Below are 17,908 nucleotides of genomic sequence, written 5' to 3'. Positions count from 1 at the left end.
TTGTGTTTGTGGACACGGTCTTATCAAGTGCTAGGTCTAGTATTTTGCTATTCCCATTTTTTAAGGTATGTAGACTTGCTTTTATTTCCACTTATATGACTTAAAATAGTCAGATTTTGGTAAACATATTTAATTTGAGGGAGGAAGAAATGCAATTTTCAGTTGTAATGATTGTCTACTTTCAGCAGTAGAATTTTAGGTTCTGATTAGTTGTGGTTTCAGTTGGCATTAGAGATTTTTCTTTATAGGGATGCTCTGAGAAGGGTACATGTTCAAAAGCAAAAATAATTAAATAACCTATAAGATGCATCCAGTGCAACCAGCAAGGCTGCCATCTTTCTAACAGTATTATTGTAATCATGTAAATATATTTGATTGATGTTCTAAGTAATCAAAGAAACAGAGAAAACTATCAACAGAAGGGAAAAAATGGCTACTGTAAAGTATATTAGTCTAAAAGTGACAGCCTAAATAAAAATTGATGTAGGATTGAAAGAACATTCTGTTGAGTATAGAAATATTGCCAAGGCTACAGATGTCTATGTTTATGTTTTTCTCCTCATGTTAATTTTGTCCACTACTACAACAGTGTCCTGGACGAAATCGATGTTTCAGAATGGCATTTAAAAATAACACCTATACAATCTGTAAGGAAAAGTGGAATTAAAGGCATGAGAAAGTGGCTTTTTGTAGGAATAGGAGACAGGCATTAAGAACCAAGCCTGCCAGCCATTACAGGGTTGGGTGCTGCTGAGTTGTACTTACCTATTGCTGTGTTTCACCAAGTTCTGTCACAACACTTTTCCTGCTAGACTGGGCTTAAACCCCACATTCTTTGCATAGGGAAAGCTGACATATTTGCAAAAACTGCAGAAGGTGGCTGAAGAGCATCTAATGGTTCCCTGTGTAACTTATTTCCTGGAAACAGAATCAAGAAGTGGTTAATTTGATATGTAAAGATGAAGTTAGTGCACACTTGTCCCCATCGTAAAGAGTTTTAAGGAGGTCCCAACACTATTGGCAAGGTATCACAGGGATCAGCAGCCCCTGGTTTGAAGATGTCTGACCATTTCCACATCCCTCTCTCCTCTCAGGCATGATGATGTGGGGATGTCTGTTCTAATGCTGGGCTATGTGCAGATGATTCTTCTTTTGTGTTTTGTAACAACGTATTTTGGGAGGATGTAAGTCAAGCATGTATTTCTTTTATAAATTATCTATACCTTCTGAACACTTTCAGAAACACAGAGAAAAACAGTATTATAGGTGAAATGTACAATAAGCTCAGAATTCTTTTTCTTTTTACGAATATTTGTAGTGACATTTCAAAGCAAACTGGAACTTTTGTTTGATTCCAAAATGTAAATAATGTAAGATGGGCACATAAACAAGTTTTTTAGAACCCTTTTAAAAAACTCGATAATCTATGCTAATATATTACAATTATAAGAAATATTTGTCATGTAATTGCTGAAGCAGAGATGGAAAAATTGCTGGAAACTGCTATATATATTGTTTGCATTGTGGTATCACGGTATCACTCTCTGGGGTTGGTGTCTCATTGTGTGAAATATTTGATGAAGTGCAGAATTAATACTGGAAAAGCTTAACAATGTTACCTCTTAGAGCTTGCTAGTAGATATGAACGTGTAGCAAAGCACCACTGGTTGTAGCCAAAAAGGAAATGTGAGGCAACCTGCACTGAATGACTGCTGGGAAGTCTTGTGGATTATGTATAGGAGAGCAGTACAAAGCAGCGGAAGTATAGAAAGCACTTTGGAGAAAATTCGGATTACTTCTAGAACTGATTTTATTTATTTAGTAACTCCAGATCATACTTTTCCTTCTCCAGTACTTGGGTTTTAATAGGTTACAATCAGTGTTATTTTTGCAGTTAACACTTTTAAGAAGCTGTTGTTGATGGCATTGGTTTATTTGCTGGTTCTAGTGGGAAACACTCCCTCCTAACCATTTTGTCACTTAGTATAGGAGAGCACATGGCTGCTGTGGGAGGGTTAAGTGCCTCGTGAGCACTGCAGACATATTTGAAAAAGCAGAGTGATTTCATGATTAAGATGAGAGATTACTTTCAGCACAGAGGAATGCCAAGCCATTAGGAAGGGACAAAACAAAATGTATGCAACACTACGCCTGTAACAAACCATAAAAAACCATGCCTGGGCAATATCTGGTTTCTGACTACATGTTACTGCTCAGGAAAAGGACATGGTTTCTTTTGGGTAGTTTTCTGTAGAAGAGGTTTGGAGAAGAATGAAGGGTTTGAGCTGGCTTCTAGAAGAATCGGTAAATAAAATGGGAAGTAATAAATGTGGTGAAGGGATATAATGAAAGGAAAATAAAGAAGCAAGTTGCAGGATTTACTGCAAAAAGATACTTTGGAAGAGAAAATCATAGGAGTTTCAAAAGGAAATTGGACAATCCCAGGGGGGGGATAAGGATTTAATAACATGGTTTGGGTGTACCCCATGGCTTGGGCATGCACATTTTAGGAACTGCTAAATTTCTGGTGGCTGGAACTGGGGAAAGTACTCAGACAGCACTGGTCACACCTCCCACCTTCTTATGTTCATTCCTTAGACATCTGTCCTAAGCCTTTCAGAAACAGTATACTGTGTCACACCAACTTTTGAATTAAGGGTACCACCACCACTACTAGTACATGGGCACTGAAAAAGAAGCGTGCCAGAGAGTCTTGGCTGTCATTAGAGCACCTGTTGGGTTGTCTCCTCAGTATTGTTGCAGGGAGGGGAGGGTTAGCATGCAAGGCTTGCTTGTGATTGAAACTGAACTTCTCCAGAATTTGGGAGACAGTGAGGCAGAAATACCTTAGAGAGGAGCTCAGGATTGTAACTTTCGCATTGTTGTGAAGTTGTGTTTTAGTTGTTTGTTTATCTAGATGTCTGGCATCATGTATTGTAATTTCTATACCCCTCGTATTTTGGACAGGTAGATTTTTTCTGTCTTCAGCCAGTGGAATGGGGATGATACTTTTGCTGTTCTGCCCCTTTTCTAACTTCTGTATTTTGTGTCTCTCTTCCATTTGAATAAGACCAGTTCCTTTCTTATCTGTTGCCTATATCTTTCTTCTGTTTGTTTTTTTATTTGTTTTCCCAAAGAGCAGCTGCATGAAAATGGTGACTATTAATCAGGTTTTGATCAACAGCTCCAAAATCAAGTGGTCCTCTTAATTTAATTTTGCATTTGTACGGAGAAGCTTTTTGAAGTAGTAGTATGTCTTCACCTTTGAAAAGGTCACATTACATTAATTAATAGTTTACAGTTGGTAGGTTTTTTTATAACTATAAGAGCTGTTTGTTTACTTCTTAAACAAACATAGTTTTGCATAAGTTGACAGTATTCAGGGTAAACTACCTTTTTTCTAAGCCCTTTTTGGATTTGGTAGGCTCAGTTGGAGAGGACTGGTGTTCTGTTTGTTTTAACAGATGCCACTGCCATTAATGTATTGAAGTGCATAACTGCTTGTGGGTTGTTATGAAATCTGTATGTTAAAACCATAGTTGCAATTAACCTGAAAAAAAGTAATCTCAAAGCAAAATTTTTGCATGAGGAAATCTGTGGCAATCCAATGAATTCTCTGGCACTTTCTTTTTATTTTCATCCCCATTTGCTGCAACACATGTCCAAGACTGTTCAATGATGCAACCTTTGCCTATTTATAAATAGCATGAGTACTGCTGTGCCTCTCTTGAGTTGTCTCTTCACTTCTGAGGACTGAAAGTCAAAAGAAAGAGCTCCCTAAAATGTAAGGTTTAGGAGATCACAGACTTGCAACAATACTGATAAATATTAATGCATGTATTTTAACTCTGGTGGTGCCATTTCCTAAGCCATAGCAGCTGGCTGCATCTCCCTGCCAGAGGTACCATTTCTGAAGGTGACAAGGTTCATTTTTCTCTCCTGAGTATCCTAGAAGTTTGTTTGTAAGATTGGATGTGGGAAACTTCTTCCACTGAACTGCAGCTGTCCCTTGTTTGTGGTTTGAAGCTGCAACTGTTGACAAGTGCAGAGTTTATATAAAAACTCAAAGTTTCTTGCCAGTTCAATAAGCATGAGAAGTGATATTTGGTGTTTACATCTTGGTGGGTCTTGCCAAAAGTTTTCACTCTCAAAGTGTAAAATAATTGCCTCTTACATCTCAAAAGTAAATTTTCTGGTATTTGAGTATGTCTTTGGAAGTACAAGTTGAGAGAAAGTATCTACTCAAAGCTTTTGCAGAAATTTGCTGACTCTTTTTTGGCTTAGCTGAGTCCATTGTGCTCTCCTGGTTCTCCATGGTTTTCGCTATGGCTAAAAGAGAAGACATAAAGTCTTGTATCAGGCTTTAGAAATCAGAGGTGGTTTCATTTTTTTTAATTTACCTTTCTTATGGAAAACCAAATTGTTGTGGCCAGTGATACTATTTCATCTTGTGTTCCTAATGAAATATGGGGCAACAGTGGTGTTCCTGCAAATTGCCTTTGAAGGGAGTGCTTTGAAAGGAAATGTAATCAACATAGTGTGGTTTATAAAGGAAAAGTATAAAAAAAGTCCCTCATTAATCAATGCTTCATGGAAGCATTAGCAGCCAATGGTACAACGAACCTACATAATATTTCTTATGCATTTAATTTTTTGTATTCTGCTAAAAAGGAAGAAGAAGAAAAAAAAAAAGAAGTCGATAAGCCATAAAAAAATGGGAATGTGAAACTTCTGCAATGATATAAAATATTAACATTACACTTCATTTTGTTACCCTCTTCTGTCTCTGAGACAGATCACAAACTGAATTCACTTTCTTACCTTTTAATTGAAACATTTGAAAAGTCTTGAGTTGTCTAATTTCTTCACAGAAAGTGGTATGTTAAGAGGATTAAATCCCTAATACTAAGACATCAAAAATTAAACCAAAGCCTTATTATTGTATTGCTCCTTAGGCAACTTGCCTAATTAATTGTAACAAATTTATAACGAAATATTATTTTTTTAATATTTGATATGAAGAATTTGAAGGCTGTTTCTGAAATACAAATAGAAAAATGTATAATGTTCTAAATTTCAATTTCATAGAATCATAGAACCATAGAATCAGCCGGGTTGGAAGAGATCATCTAGTCCAACCCTTGACCCACCGGAGCAGTTGCTAGACCATGGCACTGAGTGCCACATCCAGTCTTTTTTTAAATGTCTCCAGGGACGGAGAATCTACCACCTCTCCGGGCAGTCCATTCCATAGCCTAATCACCCTCTCCGTGAAGAAATTCTTTCTAATATCTAACCTAAACCTCCCCTGGCACAACTTAAGATTGTGTCCTCTTGTCTTGTTGAAGGTCGTCTGTGAAAAGAGTCCAGTTCCCACCTCGCTACAGCCTCCTTTCAGGGAGTTGTAGACAGCAATGAGGTCTCCCCTGAGCCTCCTCTTCTCCAGGCTGAACAGCCCCAGCTCTCTCAGCCTCTCCTCATAGGGCCTGTGCTCGAGTCCCTTCACCAGCCTGGTTGCCCTCCTTTGGAGGGCATTAGTCTTTCTCATAATATCTCATACTTCATATAGGTCGAAGTAAGCAACATTTGAATACTTGTTAAACTTTGGAGATATAGGATGTTCCAGTTATTAATGTGGGATTGTTTGATGTCTTCACTGGACCCACGAGTGTTTAAACAACAAAACCAACCAAACAAAAAAGCCCAAACAAGAAGCACTACAAAACAAATCATAGCATTGAATAACTTTAAAAATACAGCTTCTTCAGAAAGATCATGATGAATTAGGCAAGATCCGTCAAATGGCATTTAATTAACAACTTATTTGTAGGTAGTTTAACTGTATTATGTAAAACCTCATTTGCATGATGTCCTGAAGTATCTGTTTGTGAGATAAAAGCTGTGGGTTTCCAATAGATTTTAACAAAGTCCCAGACCTCAGCCTTTGAAAAGGAATTCAAAACTTCCTTATCTTGGTCTGTCAGATGTTTTTCCAACACTTTTAACCCTCCTGTCTGTCCCACCCCTCATGCATATTCTATTACTTTATTCTTACAAATTTTATGGTAATTCCACATGGAGACTTGAATGTACAGATGGGTTATAGATCCAAAATGTTCTCTTATGAATGCTAATTTTTTTGTATTATGTTTCTAAAGTGGAGTACTGAAAAAACTCTCCCTTCTATGTCATGAGGAATGGCCTGTTTACTTGCATGACTTCAAATTTTGTCTATTTAAGTGCCTGGGAAGAAGACCAGAAAGACATAATGCTCTATTTGCCAATTCTAACAGCAAAAATTGTTTAGACTTGAGAAATAATCTCATTGTTTATGAATGCATTAAAATATCCATCACTGCATGGGTCTTATTTCCTTCTGGCAGGAGTATAGTCTGTATTTCTTCATTTCCATTTTCCTTTAAATACTGTTATTCTTCATATGCCTTATAAAGACTACTATGCTTTATATGATCTTGTCAGTCAGGTTCTTTATTTGGCTTATAGTAGGTGTTGTTTTCTTCCATATATTAAATTCTCGTGGTTTGAAACAAAAGGCTTCTGCTTTATTTCTTTGCAATTTTAATGCTGTTAGAAAACTTAAAGGTGTTGGAAAGGGAGAAAGATGAGCATTAACCTACTGAAGCATATGGGTATTAGGAACATTAAATAAACCTTTCCCTTCCTTCTAAAAATAGGTGCACAATAATTGGCCTGTTGGGCTTGTTTAAAATTTATTTTCTCAAAAATGTAAATTGAATTTCTTAGATCCCTTTGTCACTTTGATTTCTGCCCAGTGTCTATTTTTGTACCATTTCAGTAACTTCCAGAGGCCAGAGTTTCATATTTACTGTGTGCTCACAATATGACCGTGTTTCCATGCTAATCGAGCTTCTGAAACCACTGCGCTAAGAACACGTAATTGATAAAATGTTGTCATTTAAACTGTTTCCAGGTACATCCACCTTCATGGAAGCATTAGCAGCCAATGGTACAACCAACCTGCAGACATCTGTAACAGGGGTGACAGCCAGCAAACGGAGGTTCATTGATGAGAGGAGAGATCAACCTTTTGATAAGAGGCTCCGTTTCAGCGTGAGACAAACGGAGAGCGCGTACCGGTACAGAGACATCGTTGTCAGGAAACAAGATGGATTCACACACATTTTGCTATCAACAAAATCATCTGAAAACAATTCACTAAATCCAGAGGTGAGAATAATTCTGATCGGGGGGGGAGAGTGCTAAGGGAGTTTTAAGTCTGCATCATTTATGCCTGTTATTAAGGGTCACACATACATGAAACAAGGCTCAGGTTGTTGTTTGCAAGATATTACACATACAGCTGACTTCTAGTGAAATTTGAGTTTTAGCTATGTTATCTGAACAGGTAGATACACATAAGATGTGATTTCTAGGTGCAACTTGAAACAAGCTTTACTCTGCATTAAAAGTTCTTTTTTTTTTTCTGAATTGGTTGCATATGCCATCTGCTGTCCAAATTACAGAAATGCTGAATAAGTGCTTTAGTTACAGATAACATGTAGTAGATCTTTTCTTGCTTATTTTATTGTTAGTCTAACTTCATTTTTGAAATGAAAAGCTTCTAGTAATTTTTTTAAAACTTTATTATTTGGGGAAAAAGGGAAAAAAGTTAACTTTTCTAATAAGATAGTTGAGTGAATCCTCAGAAGAAATAAAGATGTTAGAGAATTAATGGGGGAGGAGGGGTATGCTACTTTATAATGTAATAAGAAGATGCTAATGATTTTTTAATTCTTTCAGGTAATGAAGGAGGTCCAAAGTGCACTGAACACGGCAGCTGCAGATGACAGCAAACTTGTGCTGTTCAGCGCAGTTGGTAGCATTTTCTGCTGTGGTCTTGATTTTATTTATTTTATACGACGTTTAACAGATGATAGAAAAAAGGAAAGCACTAAGATGGCAGAAGCTATTAGGTATGTAAGATTTCCCTTCAGTCATCTGAGTGGTTATTCTTCATTGTGTATTGCTTTATCTTTTTTATTTGAAAAGCCTCTAGTTCAACAAGATCCCAAACAATCAGCTGTTACGTGATACGGTATGCAACACTTCTTTATACTCCTTATCCCATTCTATTTGGGTTGTCATTTCATGCATCACTGTTTTTCTTACTAAAATCTGAACTACGGAAACTGGTAGCATGGTAATATTCCTCCAGCTGAAATTACTTTTAAAAGACAGAGTTGTAGGTTTTCAGGAAAACAAACAACACACATAAATATAAGATGTGCATTGAATGAGTAACTCCACAAAGTATGTTCAGAGCAGTGGAATGATGGATATTTTGGAGAAGTGGATTAATACTAGTGAACATCATACCAATGCTAGGTGCCAAACATAGTTACAATTAAAAGCTCTGAACTCCTACAAGCTAGAGGTGTATATGTAGAAAAAAGTGTGAATCTTAGAGATGCTTTAACAGTACAAAGAAGTAGATTATCAATTTGAACACTGGTTTTGAAGGCCTGGCCTCTTGGATTGGCTCTCATGTTCCTTCAGAGTATCTGTATTCCTTCAGAGACTGATGTTCTGCTGTCGTTTTCAATATTCATCTCTCTAGAAAAGGCTTTGTAACATGTACAGCCTGTTCCACCGGAGGCACAGTTTGCTCACAGAGATGATATTAGTTAGCTTTTTCTAAGCAAAATTTTCAGTCATTCCATGTAAAACTTTCTCATGCTGTGACTCCAGATGTGGCTGGAGGCTTTTTACACAGAGTTCCTGTCACTAGTTTAATTCAGGCCCCTCCAGAAGCCTGATTTGTCACCTCTTATATGTTGTTAATAAAATAGATGAAAGTAACTGAAATTCCAACTCACCCCTTCAAATATATATTTTATATATAATATATAATAATGATTTATATATATATATGTTCTAGAGATGGTCCTCACTGGAATATTCAGACAGACATGATTAAAATTAACCTGAGTCTCTGGATGGGATGTTTGTATGACAGTTTGCATAAGATGGGTCCAGTAGACCCATGTAATGCAGATAGAGAGCAAACTTTTAAAATTACCACACAATCCCCCTTTTTAATTTTTTTTTTTTACGAAAATCCCGCATTTCAGCATCTAATACTGAAGTGACAAATCATCTGCTATTCAAAGCAAAGCCATGCTTCACGGGTGGCCACAAATTGTGTATTGTATTCTAATGTGAACTGTGATCTACTTGAAGTAAATGTGGACAATTTCATTATATATGGTAGGCATTAAATAAAAAATGTCTGCACCTCTGCTTTGAGGTTTTAGAATTCTCTAGTTCATCTGAGGTGTTTGTACACACACTCTTCTTCAAAACTAAGGAGCACTTGAAGCCATTTACTGTTTGAGAACAGAGAGCCATGTAAGCAACTGCTTTGTGGATACTGGAATGAATCCTCTGTTTATATGGATAATGAGGATGGAGAATATGCATTTGTAACTTAACAGTGTAGCACCTATAGAGCATTATGACCAAACAAGAGGGGAACACGAGCAGGGGAGGTTTAGAGGTGTGTGGTATGCCATAAATGGAGCTCTATTATTTATAGCTTGTTCATGATTTATAGCTTGTTCAGATCTGTTAATTGAGAAAAGCTGTCTCCCAGAAGTCCTGAAATGCTTCTTAAGGAAATTCATTAATGCTTTGCCCATCTTCACTTATACCTGTATACCTTACACCTTCACCTAAAACTATAGATACCTTGTACCAATGTCATACATAAACACAGTGAAGACCAAGCAGAGCTGTGACCACATTTTTGGTGCCCAGAGGTGAGGTATGGCTACAGCCTTACCTAAGAACAGGCTGTGAAACAGGTGGACGCACCCCAAGTGCCATATTAATGGGTGCTTGTAGCAGGGTCATTAAATCCACACCTGCCCAATTACTGTGCTTTGTTGCACTGAGAGAAGTAGTTTTTAAAGAGATGTTCCCATGGAGATCAATAATTACTGAATTTTCAAGGGCTGGTGTATTTTGCTCTCTCTATATGTAGTGAGTGTGTTTCTGTTTCTCTTCAGGAATTTTGTGAATACTTTTATTCAGTTTAAGAAGCCCATCATTGTAGCAGTAAATGGCCCAGCCATTGGACTCGGAGCATCTATATTGCCTCTGTGTGACGTGGTTTGGGCTAATGAGAAGGCTTGGTTTCAGACACCATACACTACTTTTGGACAAAGTCCAGATGGATGCTCATCCCTCACATTCCCTCGGATAATGGGCCTGGCTTCTGTAAGTAGCTTGCAGCATAGGGGCTGACAGCTTCACCATGCAGCTGTGATAATTTACCCAGAGTGATTTGAAGACTTTGTACCTTTGCTGTGTTGTCTATTTTTTTTTATTTCACTCATGAAAGCCTTTCATGAGAAACCAGTATGGTGTGCTCCACACTATTGAAACCCAGTCTTCACCTGCATGCACAGAACAGAAAGCAAGCACAGGACCTAATCCCAAATCAGGGGCACCCTGAGCCCTGAGGGTGGCAGAAGGGTTAAGTCCTGCATATGAGGGGACACCTTCCCTGCCACGGTGTCTGGCATTCAGAGCTTAGCAGAGAAAGGGCTGATCTTGATCTGCATTCAGTGTCAGAGTGTGCATAGCAGAGCACTGTGTCACCTGCTGTTGGCAGTCTCATGCTGGTATGCAAAATAGGTAATTCAGCTTCCATGCACTCCTTCTTAAGAAGTTAGGTCAAACTACCCTGCTTTGTTATGCAAGAAATACTCAGCCCAAATCACCTCTGTGAAGGTTGGCTTTTTTTTTTTCCATTTTACACTTTGTGGCATTGTAGGAATGAAAAAAATGGTAATACTTTGCATTGCTGATAAAAACATACATAAGCCACATTACTTGGTATCCCTCTTCTTGATTTCCAATTAAATCAAGGAATCAAATGTAACAAAAAGCTCTCTAAAAATCTCTTACCTTTCATGTTGCTTACTATTTTTTATGCTTTAGTAACTGTTAAACCTATGTCCCAATCCCATTTGAACAGTGACAGCATGAAACAAGCTCTTGTAGCTACACCTGTTTTTCCTAAATTACTGCTTATTATAAAAGCCAGGTTTTCCCTGTAGGCATTTATTGATCTAAACATAGGGAGATGAACCTGTTAAAAGCATCAGTTTTAACAGATCTAATGACTAATTGTGTTATGTATGGATTTAGTTGTTAGAGCAGAAAAGGTAACTGAAATAGATTAACAGTTAGACAAGAGTATCTTTAATATTTTAGGGTGTTTCAAACTACTGATTGTTCCTTTCCCTTTTTATTTGGCCATCCATCCATCCATCCCATCCATCCCCATCCTTTAGAGACTTGTGGTTGTTACTTTTTTTTTTTCTTTAGAAGTTGTAAAAAAAAAACAAAAACCCTCAAGAAGCTCTTCCCTAGTATACTCTTTCATGTGTGTTTGTGAGTGCTTTCATTTTTATATATAGAGTTTTAAATTTAAAGCTTCCAGTGATAACAATTCCATAACATTTAGTGGGGAAAAAAAGAAAATAAATCCCTTAGCCCTCTGCAGTATAGCAATTTTAGTGCTGCACAGGATGTACAGGCAGGACAAAGTTGGACTTTATTCAGCAAATGTCATGAAAAGTATTCAGAATTCATACTGATTTTTTTTTTCTGAAGTTAGCATGCTTTCTATTTGTAAAAGGGAGAGAGAAGTCAGCAGAAAGAATAGATGGCATGAGTGTTATGACAAACATTAAGGGGAAAAAATATCCTACGAAAGAAAGAATTAAGGCCTCTGTAGGCATCATAAAATGTGCTACAAATTTATTCATTCAGCAACATTAGTCCCAGCCTTGACTCCTGTAAGTCAGACTCAGTGTGTTCTTTTTGACACAAGCATTTATGTAAAAATCTTCCATTGCAAGACTGGTGGAAATGCCTTCCCTCCTGTGTCGGTCTGGGCTGCTGAGCAGGTTTGTCATGGAGGGGTTTTCTGCTTTCACAGAAAATGTTCAGCAGAGGTAATTTGTTACAGGAAGTCTGACGCCTGGGCCTTAGGATTCAAAACTGATACCATGTTGTGAATATGAGGAATCTTAGATTCTTAAACATTGCTTTTAAATTTTGCAAACCAGCTGTAACAGACACGAACACGAGGTCTGTTTGACTTGATGTGCTATTGTGTGGCTGCTGTGGAGTTCTTGGCTTGGTTTTCTGGACCTGGATATAAAACAGGAGCCACACGACGCAGCTTCCCACACTGTGCTTCACTGTTGGTGTCTAGCACGGTCTCAGTGTTCCTTATGCTTTTCTGTCAGTCGTGAGACAGAAACATTTCCACAGAGCCTGTAGTCCATGTAAGGGCTGCGGGCTGGGGTGTGACAGAGCCCATCTGCCTCTGGGCGAAAGAAAACCCAGAGGATGACCCAGTGAAGTCCTTCTGTGCCAGGAGACAGACCGAGTAGAAAGTGAAGGTTGTTACTAAGAATCTTATATTAATTAAATATTTTTATAGTCTTCATTTCTAATGTTGTATTTCTTGGAAAGTAACCACAAAGTGTGTTAATTTTCATAGCAGATGCAAGGCGTGATTGTATGATTACACTTGTTTAGCAGCGGGTGTCTGGCACAAGTTGTGCATAGATCAAAAGTGAAGATGCCAGAGCAAAACATTTCCTTTCAAAACCTGTCAGCTGAGAACACTAATGGGAGCACCCATTCCATGTGAGGTTTTCTGCCAGTGCTGTGTTACAGATGGCAGGAATAAGATAACCACACCGGTATCAGTTGTGGTTTTTCCCATTCAGGAGAGCTCAGCAGCTGCTACTGAATTTTAGAAAAAAAATCATTGAGGTTTTCTAGCATTCATTTTTATCCTTGTTAACAAAGATACATGGAAAGGGTATGTAGAGCTAAACACAGGTGACTCAAATTTCTGACTTTCCTAACTCCCTGTTAGATTGAGTTAATGTTTCAATCTTTGACACAAATATTAAGTAAAGCATCTTTTAAAATTATTCTGAAAGAATTCTTTTTCCTATATGTTCTTAACAAAATAATTCCTTGGTTTAGATAGACTTGCATATATCAGTGATTCTTGGCTAGTGTTAGTATTATTCACACATAATCTGGAAAATTAGAAGGTAATCACTTGTGTTAGTTAATGAACTTTGTATATTTGATTATGCTTTCACAGAAGGTAGACCTATAGCAGTATATATTTTGTACCCTTAGGTTAGAGGTTATTTTTTGTTTTTATAAACTGATACATATGAACCACAACTTTCCATATTGGCTTACAAGAGATGTGCTGATGATAAAATTTATATTAAAAGATCCTAGGCAACATCTCTCTTTTTACATGCCAAATGGACTGGGAGGCAGCAACCAAAATGCCAGGCGAAGCAGACTTCCTATCAGGCTTCCCAGAGAGGCTGTGGAGTCTCCTCTGGAGACTTTCAAGACCCATCTGGATGCGTGGCTGAGCCACCTGCCATACTTCTGGTCCTGCTCTGGCAGGGGGGTTGGACTCAAAGATCTTCCATCCCCTGGCAGTCCGTGATTCTGGGATATTTCATTAAAAAAGGGGCAAGTAATAGAACTCACACTTTGAAATTTTCTTCACATGTCAAAATGGCAATACTAGGAACATTACCCACAGAAACTACGTAACCTGAGATCCCTAACTGAAAGATGCTGTAGTAATAACCAAAAATTCCAATATTAGAAAATATTTTAAAAGGCTGAATTTTGTTCTCAGAAATGCTATGGCTTTTAGGTTTGGTTGTTTTATAACAGCTTTATTTGTAATATTTTAAGAGTCCGGTAATGGCTTTGTCATGTTTTCAATGTAAATTGGTCATTAAGAAACAGTAAAACTTTTTTTTTTTTTTTAAATTGACAGTTACTGAGTTTTTAATCTCCTCTGGCTATTTCTGTGCAGATGTTGCTGCAAACAATAAGTTTAACTGTACAAGAAACTTCACTAAAGCTTAAGTGTAAGCAGTAGTAGGTTGAAATTTGAGATTCTGATAAATAGTGAAGCATATGATAATTACAAATAGAGAAGTATTTTAAAAAACTAGAGACCACCTTATTGCATAGAATATAGTGTTCTATTTTGTACCATTGAACAATGTACAAGCTCTTTTAATACTTTCTTTTAGTTTGTTTAGTATGACTGCTAAGTCAGCTTTTGAAGGGTTTTATCAGTTAAATATTGAACTCCTGAAAAAAACGGGACAGTTTGTTTTATGCTCATTTGATCAGAAATTGTAATATATCCTGGTTTTGGAGGTCAAGCTGTAAGAAGATTGAGCTATTTTAATTAATTGTAGCATCATAAATGAAATATTGCTGCAGACTTGTGAGAAGTGCTGAAAATAAACCATATAGTAAAGTTTCAAACATCTTCAGTACTAAAGAGGATTTTAGTCACAAAATTCTTTACTGCTCTTTTTTACCAACCACAGCAGGTCCCAGGAGATCTGCTACCAAAACTGGGTTTTCTATATAATTTACAGATAACATTGATTTTTAGCAAAGATTTTGTTGCTGCAGTTAATGTTACCATAAGGAGCAAGCTGATGTATTCATTGCTGTTTTACAGATCTGCCAGGCTTTAAAATCTATTACCACACATACAGTTAATCAAGTCAGCAACACTGCAAGGAAGCTAGAACTAATGAACAGTCCTGAATGGGAATGAGAAAAGACATTTTCACATTTAACCCTTAATCGTAGTATTAGCCAACAACAGCGACCACCTATCTGTAGGCAAGTCTTTTTCTTTATTAATTAACAGTTGGAAGAGCTATCAGAAAAGAATTTCGAATAGTTCAGGCATTTTCCTTATTTGTTTTGAACATTTTTCCTTTAATGAGTTTTGTCTCATTACATTTCATACCCGAAGTAACTTTTTATCCCTCCAGGCCAATGAAATGTTGTTCAGTGGAAGGAAGTTGACTGCGCAGGAAGCTTGTGCCAAAGGACTCGTCTCTCAAGTGTTTTGGCCAGGAACATTCACACAAGAAGTAATGGTTCGAATTAAGGAACTTGTCACATGTAATTCAGTTGTAAGTTTCCTTTATTTTCTTATCATGCATTATTATTAATAGGCTAATAGAAAGAATTAACCTAAGTATTACCAGACCACATCACTCTGTCCTTCTAAAAAATTACTATTTTCATTAAACAAGGACTGCATCTTAGTATACCAATGTCTTTAACACATTCTTATGTATATTTTTGTTTCTGGGGATTTTTTGTAAAAGTTTGGACTTTATTATAAAGCATACAGTGTGACTAAGGACCTTAAAGCATCATTGGAGTTTTTACAACATATTGTGGTTTTAACATAGTTGTATAAATCCAAATTATTCTAATCCTAGAATGGTTTGGTTGGAAGGGACCTTAAAGCTCATCTAGTCCCAATCCCACTGCCATGGGCAGGGACACCTCCCACTACAAACAGGTTGCTACAAGCCCCATCCAGCCTGGCCTTGAACACTACAGGAGGCAGCCACAGCTTCCTTTGACAACTTGGGCCAATGTCCCATCACCCTCACACTAAGAAATTTCTTCCTCATGTCTAACCTCAGTCTCCCTTCTTCCAGCTTAAACCCATTACCTGTTTTCTTGTTGCTATGTGCCCTTATGAAAAGGTTCATCCCAAGCTTTCCCGTGGGCCCCTTCAGGTACTGGGAGGCTGCTGTAAGGTCTCCCTGGAGCCTTCTCCAGGCTGAACAACCCCAACTCTCTCAGTCTGTCTTCATGGGGGAGGAGCTCCAGCCCTCTGATCATTTTTCTGGCCCTTCTCTGGACTGGCTCCAACAGCTCCATGTCCTTCCTGTGTTGGGGACAACAATGTAATGATAGTGTAAACAATTACACTAAGAACTGCACAGAAGAAACACAGAAATCTTGAGTTATCCTGAGTCAGAATTTTCTGCCTCAGGTTGTAATTTATAATACCAAGGTCATTGATGTTACAAGTTTTTACGAGTAAGGCTTCGTGCACTAATGGCAGTTCCAGAAGTTAGCTAAAACTACCAATGCTTCCTTACAAGAAGAGATGCAGTACAAATTAACTGTTCTGTGCAACAGAAATTTTGGATTTTTAATCAGATTAAAAGTTTTCTAAATGGAACAGCAAGTGAGATTTTTCAGCCTGCTTTAAATTCCCCAGAGATTCAAGGTCTGACTGGGTATTAGAGCAGTTCTGGATAACAGTATTATGATCGACCAGCCTTCACCAAAATGGAGCTTTCACTAGTTATCAGTGTAAAACCATATATGTCTATTTATTGTTAGCATTTTCATTATTTTCACTCTTTTGTGAACTTGTAAGCTGTGCTGCTATAGGGTAAAGGAAATTCTGTGTCAGAAAAACCTCTCTGCGAAATGTTTCTCAGGGTCATAGTATATCCAGGAATTGAAGAGCTTAAGTGCAGAGTCAGCTTCAGGATTCATCCATATAAACCTGTAAGGGCTCATGTTTACATGTAATACTGACTAAGCTCCCTTATGGCCCTTGTTTTTTATTTTGGGTGTTTTTTTTTTTTTTTTGGCCTAGGTACTTGAAGAATCCAAAGCTTTAGTACGCAATATCATGAAGGTGGACTTGGAACAGGCAAATGAAAAGGAGTGTGAAGTTTTGAAGAAAATCTGGGGCTCAGCACAAGGGATGGACTCGATGTTAAAATACCTGCAGAAGAAAATCGATGAGTTCTGAGATGCCCATTGACACTGGAATTGTATTTCTTGGACATCAGGGCAGAAAAGTTATGCCCATTTTTTAAAAATCTATATAAACTCACCCCTTGCTCAGCTTGGGAACAGGACTGGATCCTCCCCCTCCCCCCTTTTATTGTTAAGGGGTTTAAAAGTACTGTATCACTTAAATTTGAACAAAACTCCTTTCTCCCTAAATGTTACATATAGATATATATACACACACACAAGTGTATGTGTGTGCATATATATGTCTTTTATATATATATATAAATATATATAATGTAATGTGTGGGTGAGTGTGTATGTAGACACACACACACAGCTGAAAAAAAAAAAAAAAAGAAGATAGAGTGCACTACCAAACATCTCTTTTAAAAGTCTCTAGTTTTTGCTATCTTTGGCTAGTACTGTATCAAATAGAGAATGGATTAAAAAGTGACTGGTGTTGCATTATTTTCTGTGTGGCAGGGAAGTCTGGAATAATGCTTTTCTTTTTCATTAGAATACAGAATTGAAACGGGTATTAGCCAGCCCTTACTTTCACTGCCCAACAAGTCAGCTAAGACATGAGGCACTGCCTCAGATGAAGGTTGAAATACCTCAAGCAATGGAACATTCTAAATGTTTTGGGGTATTTAAACCCAATTCAGATTAAATCACACATACCCCCAGAAGGAGAGTGTGCTCAGGATTAATGGTAAGAAAACACTCTGGCCATTTTTGGGGGGGAGGTATAGATGGGTGGGAGGAAGCAGGCAGGAATATGTTTAATTCTTACCCAGATATTATGAAGAAACCACTGTCTCTTGGGGAAGGGGAATGAGGGGAAGTGGGAGGGAGATGGAAGGGGGAAGAGAGAAAAAAAAACAAAAAACAGCTTGTTTTGCAGTATTAGTGAATCACTGAATATCTTATGTATGAATATCCTAAGTTATAAGTTAGTTTTAGTGGGGTTTAAAATAGTCTCTCTGGGCTTGTTTTTTTTTGTTTGTTTGTTTGTTGTTCTTTTGTTTTGTTTTGTTTTGTTTTGGGGGGGGGTTGTTTGGGTTTTTTTTTGTTTTTTCGGTTTTTTTTTAATAACTACATAAGTGCTTCTGTTGCTGGGTGAGAATACTACTTTATATACAGTTTGGGTTTTGTTTTTGGTTCTTATTCCTATTTGCTGGTTTAATTGATGTTGTATTAC

General features: G+C 37.5%; 1 protein-coding gene across 2 annotated transcripts in view; it reads left to right on the top strand.

Moving 5' to 3' along the window:
• The window catches only part of CDYL (chromodomain Y like), a 103,098-nt gene extending 86,049 nt beyond the window's left edge, over nt 1–17,049 (top strand). For both annotated transcript variants that reach the window (XM_030445610.1, XM_030445609.1), the window contains 5 exons: nt 6,953–7,209; nt 7,783–7,955; nt 10,050–10,260; nt 14,919–15,062; nt 16,562–17,049. In XM_030445610.1, the coding sequence (XP_030301470.1) occupies nt 6,953–7,209; nt 7,783–7,955; nt 10,050–10,260; nt 14,919–15,062; nt 16,562–16,720 (944 nt within the window). In that variant the 3' untranslated portion in view covers nt 16,721–17,049. The remainder of the gene's footprint in view (nt 1–6,952; nt 7,210–7,782; nt 7,956–10,049; nt 10,261–14,918; nt 15,063–16,561) is intronic.
• Nucleotides 17,050–17,908: the final 859 nt, after the last annotated feature.

This window comes from Calypte anna, chromosome 2, assembly GCF_003957555.1.
Source record: "Calypte anna isolate BGI_N300 chromosome 2, bCalAnn1_v1.p, whole genome shotgun sequence".
NCBI classification, from domain to species: domain Eukaryota; kingdom Metazoa; phylum Chordata; class Aves; order Apodiformes; family Trochilidae; genus Calypte; species Calypte anna.
This window is presented reverse-complemented; position numbering and strand designations above follow the sequence as displayed.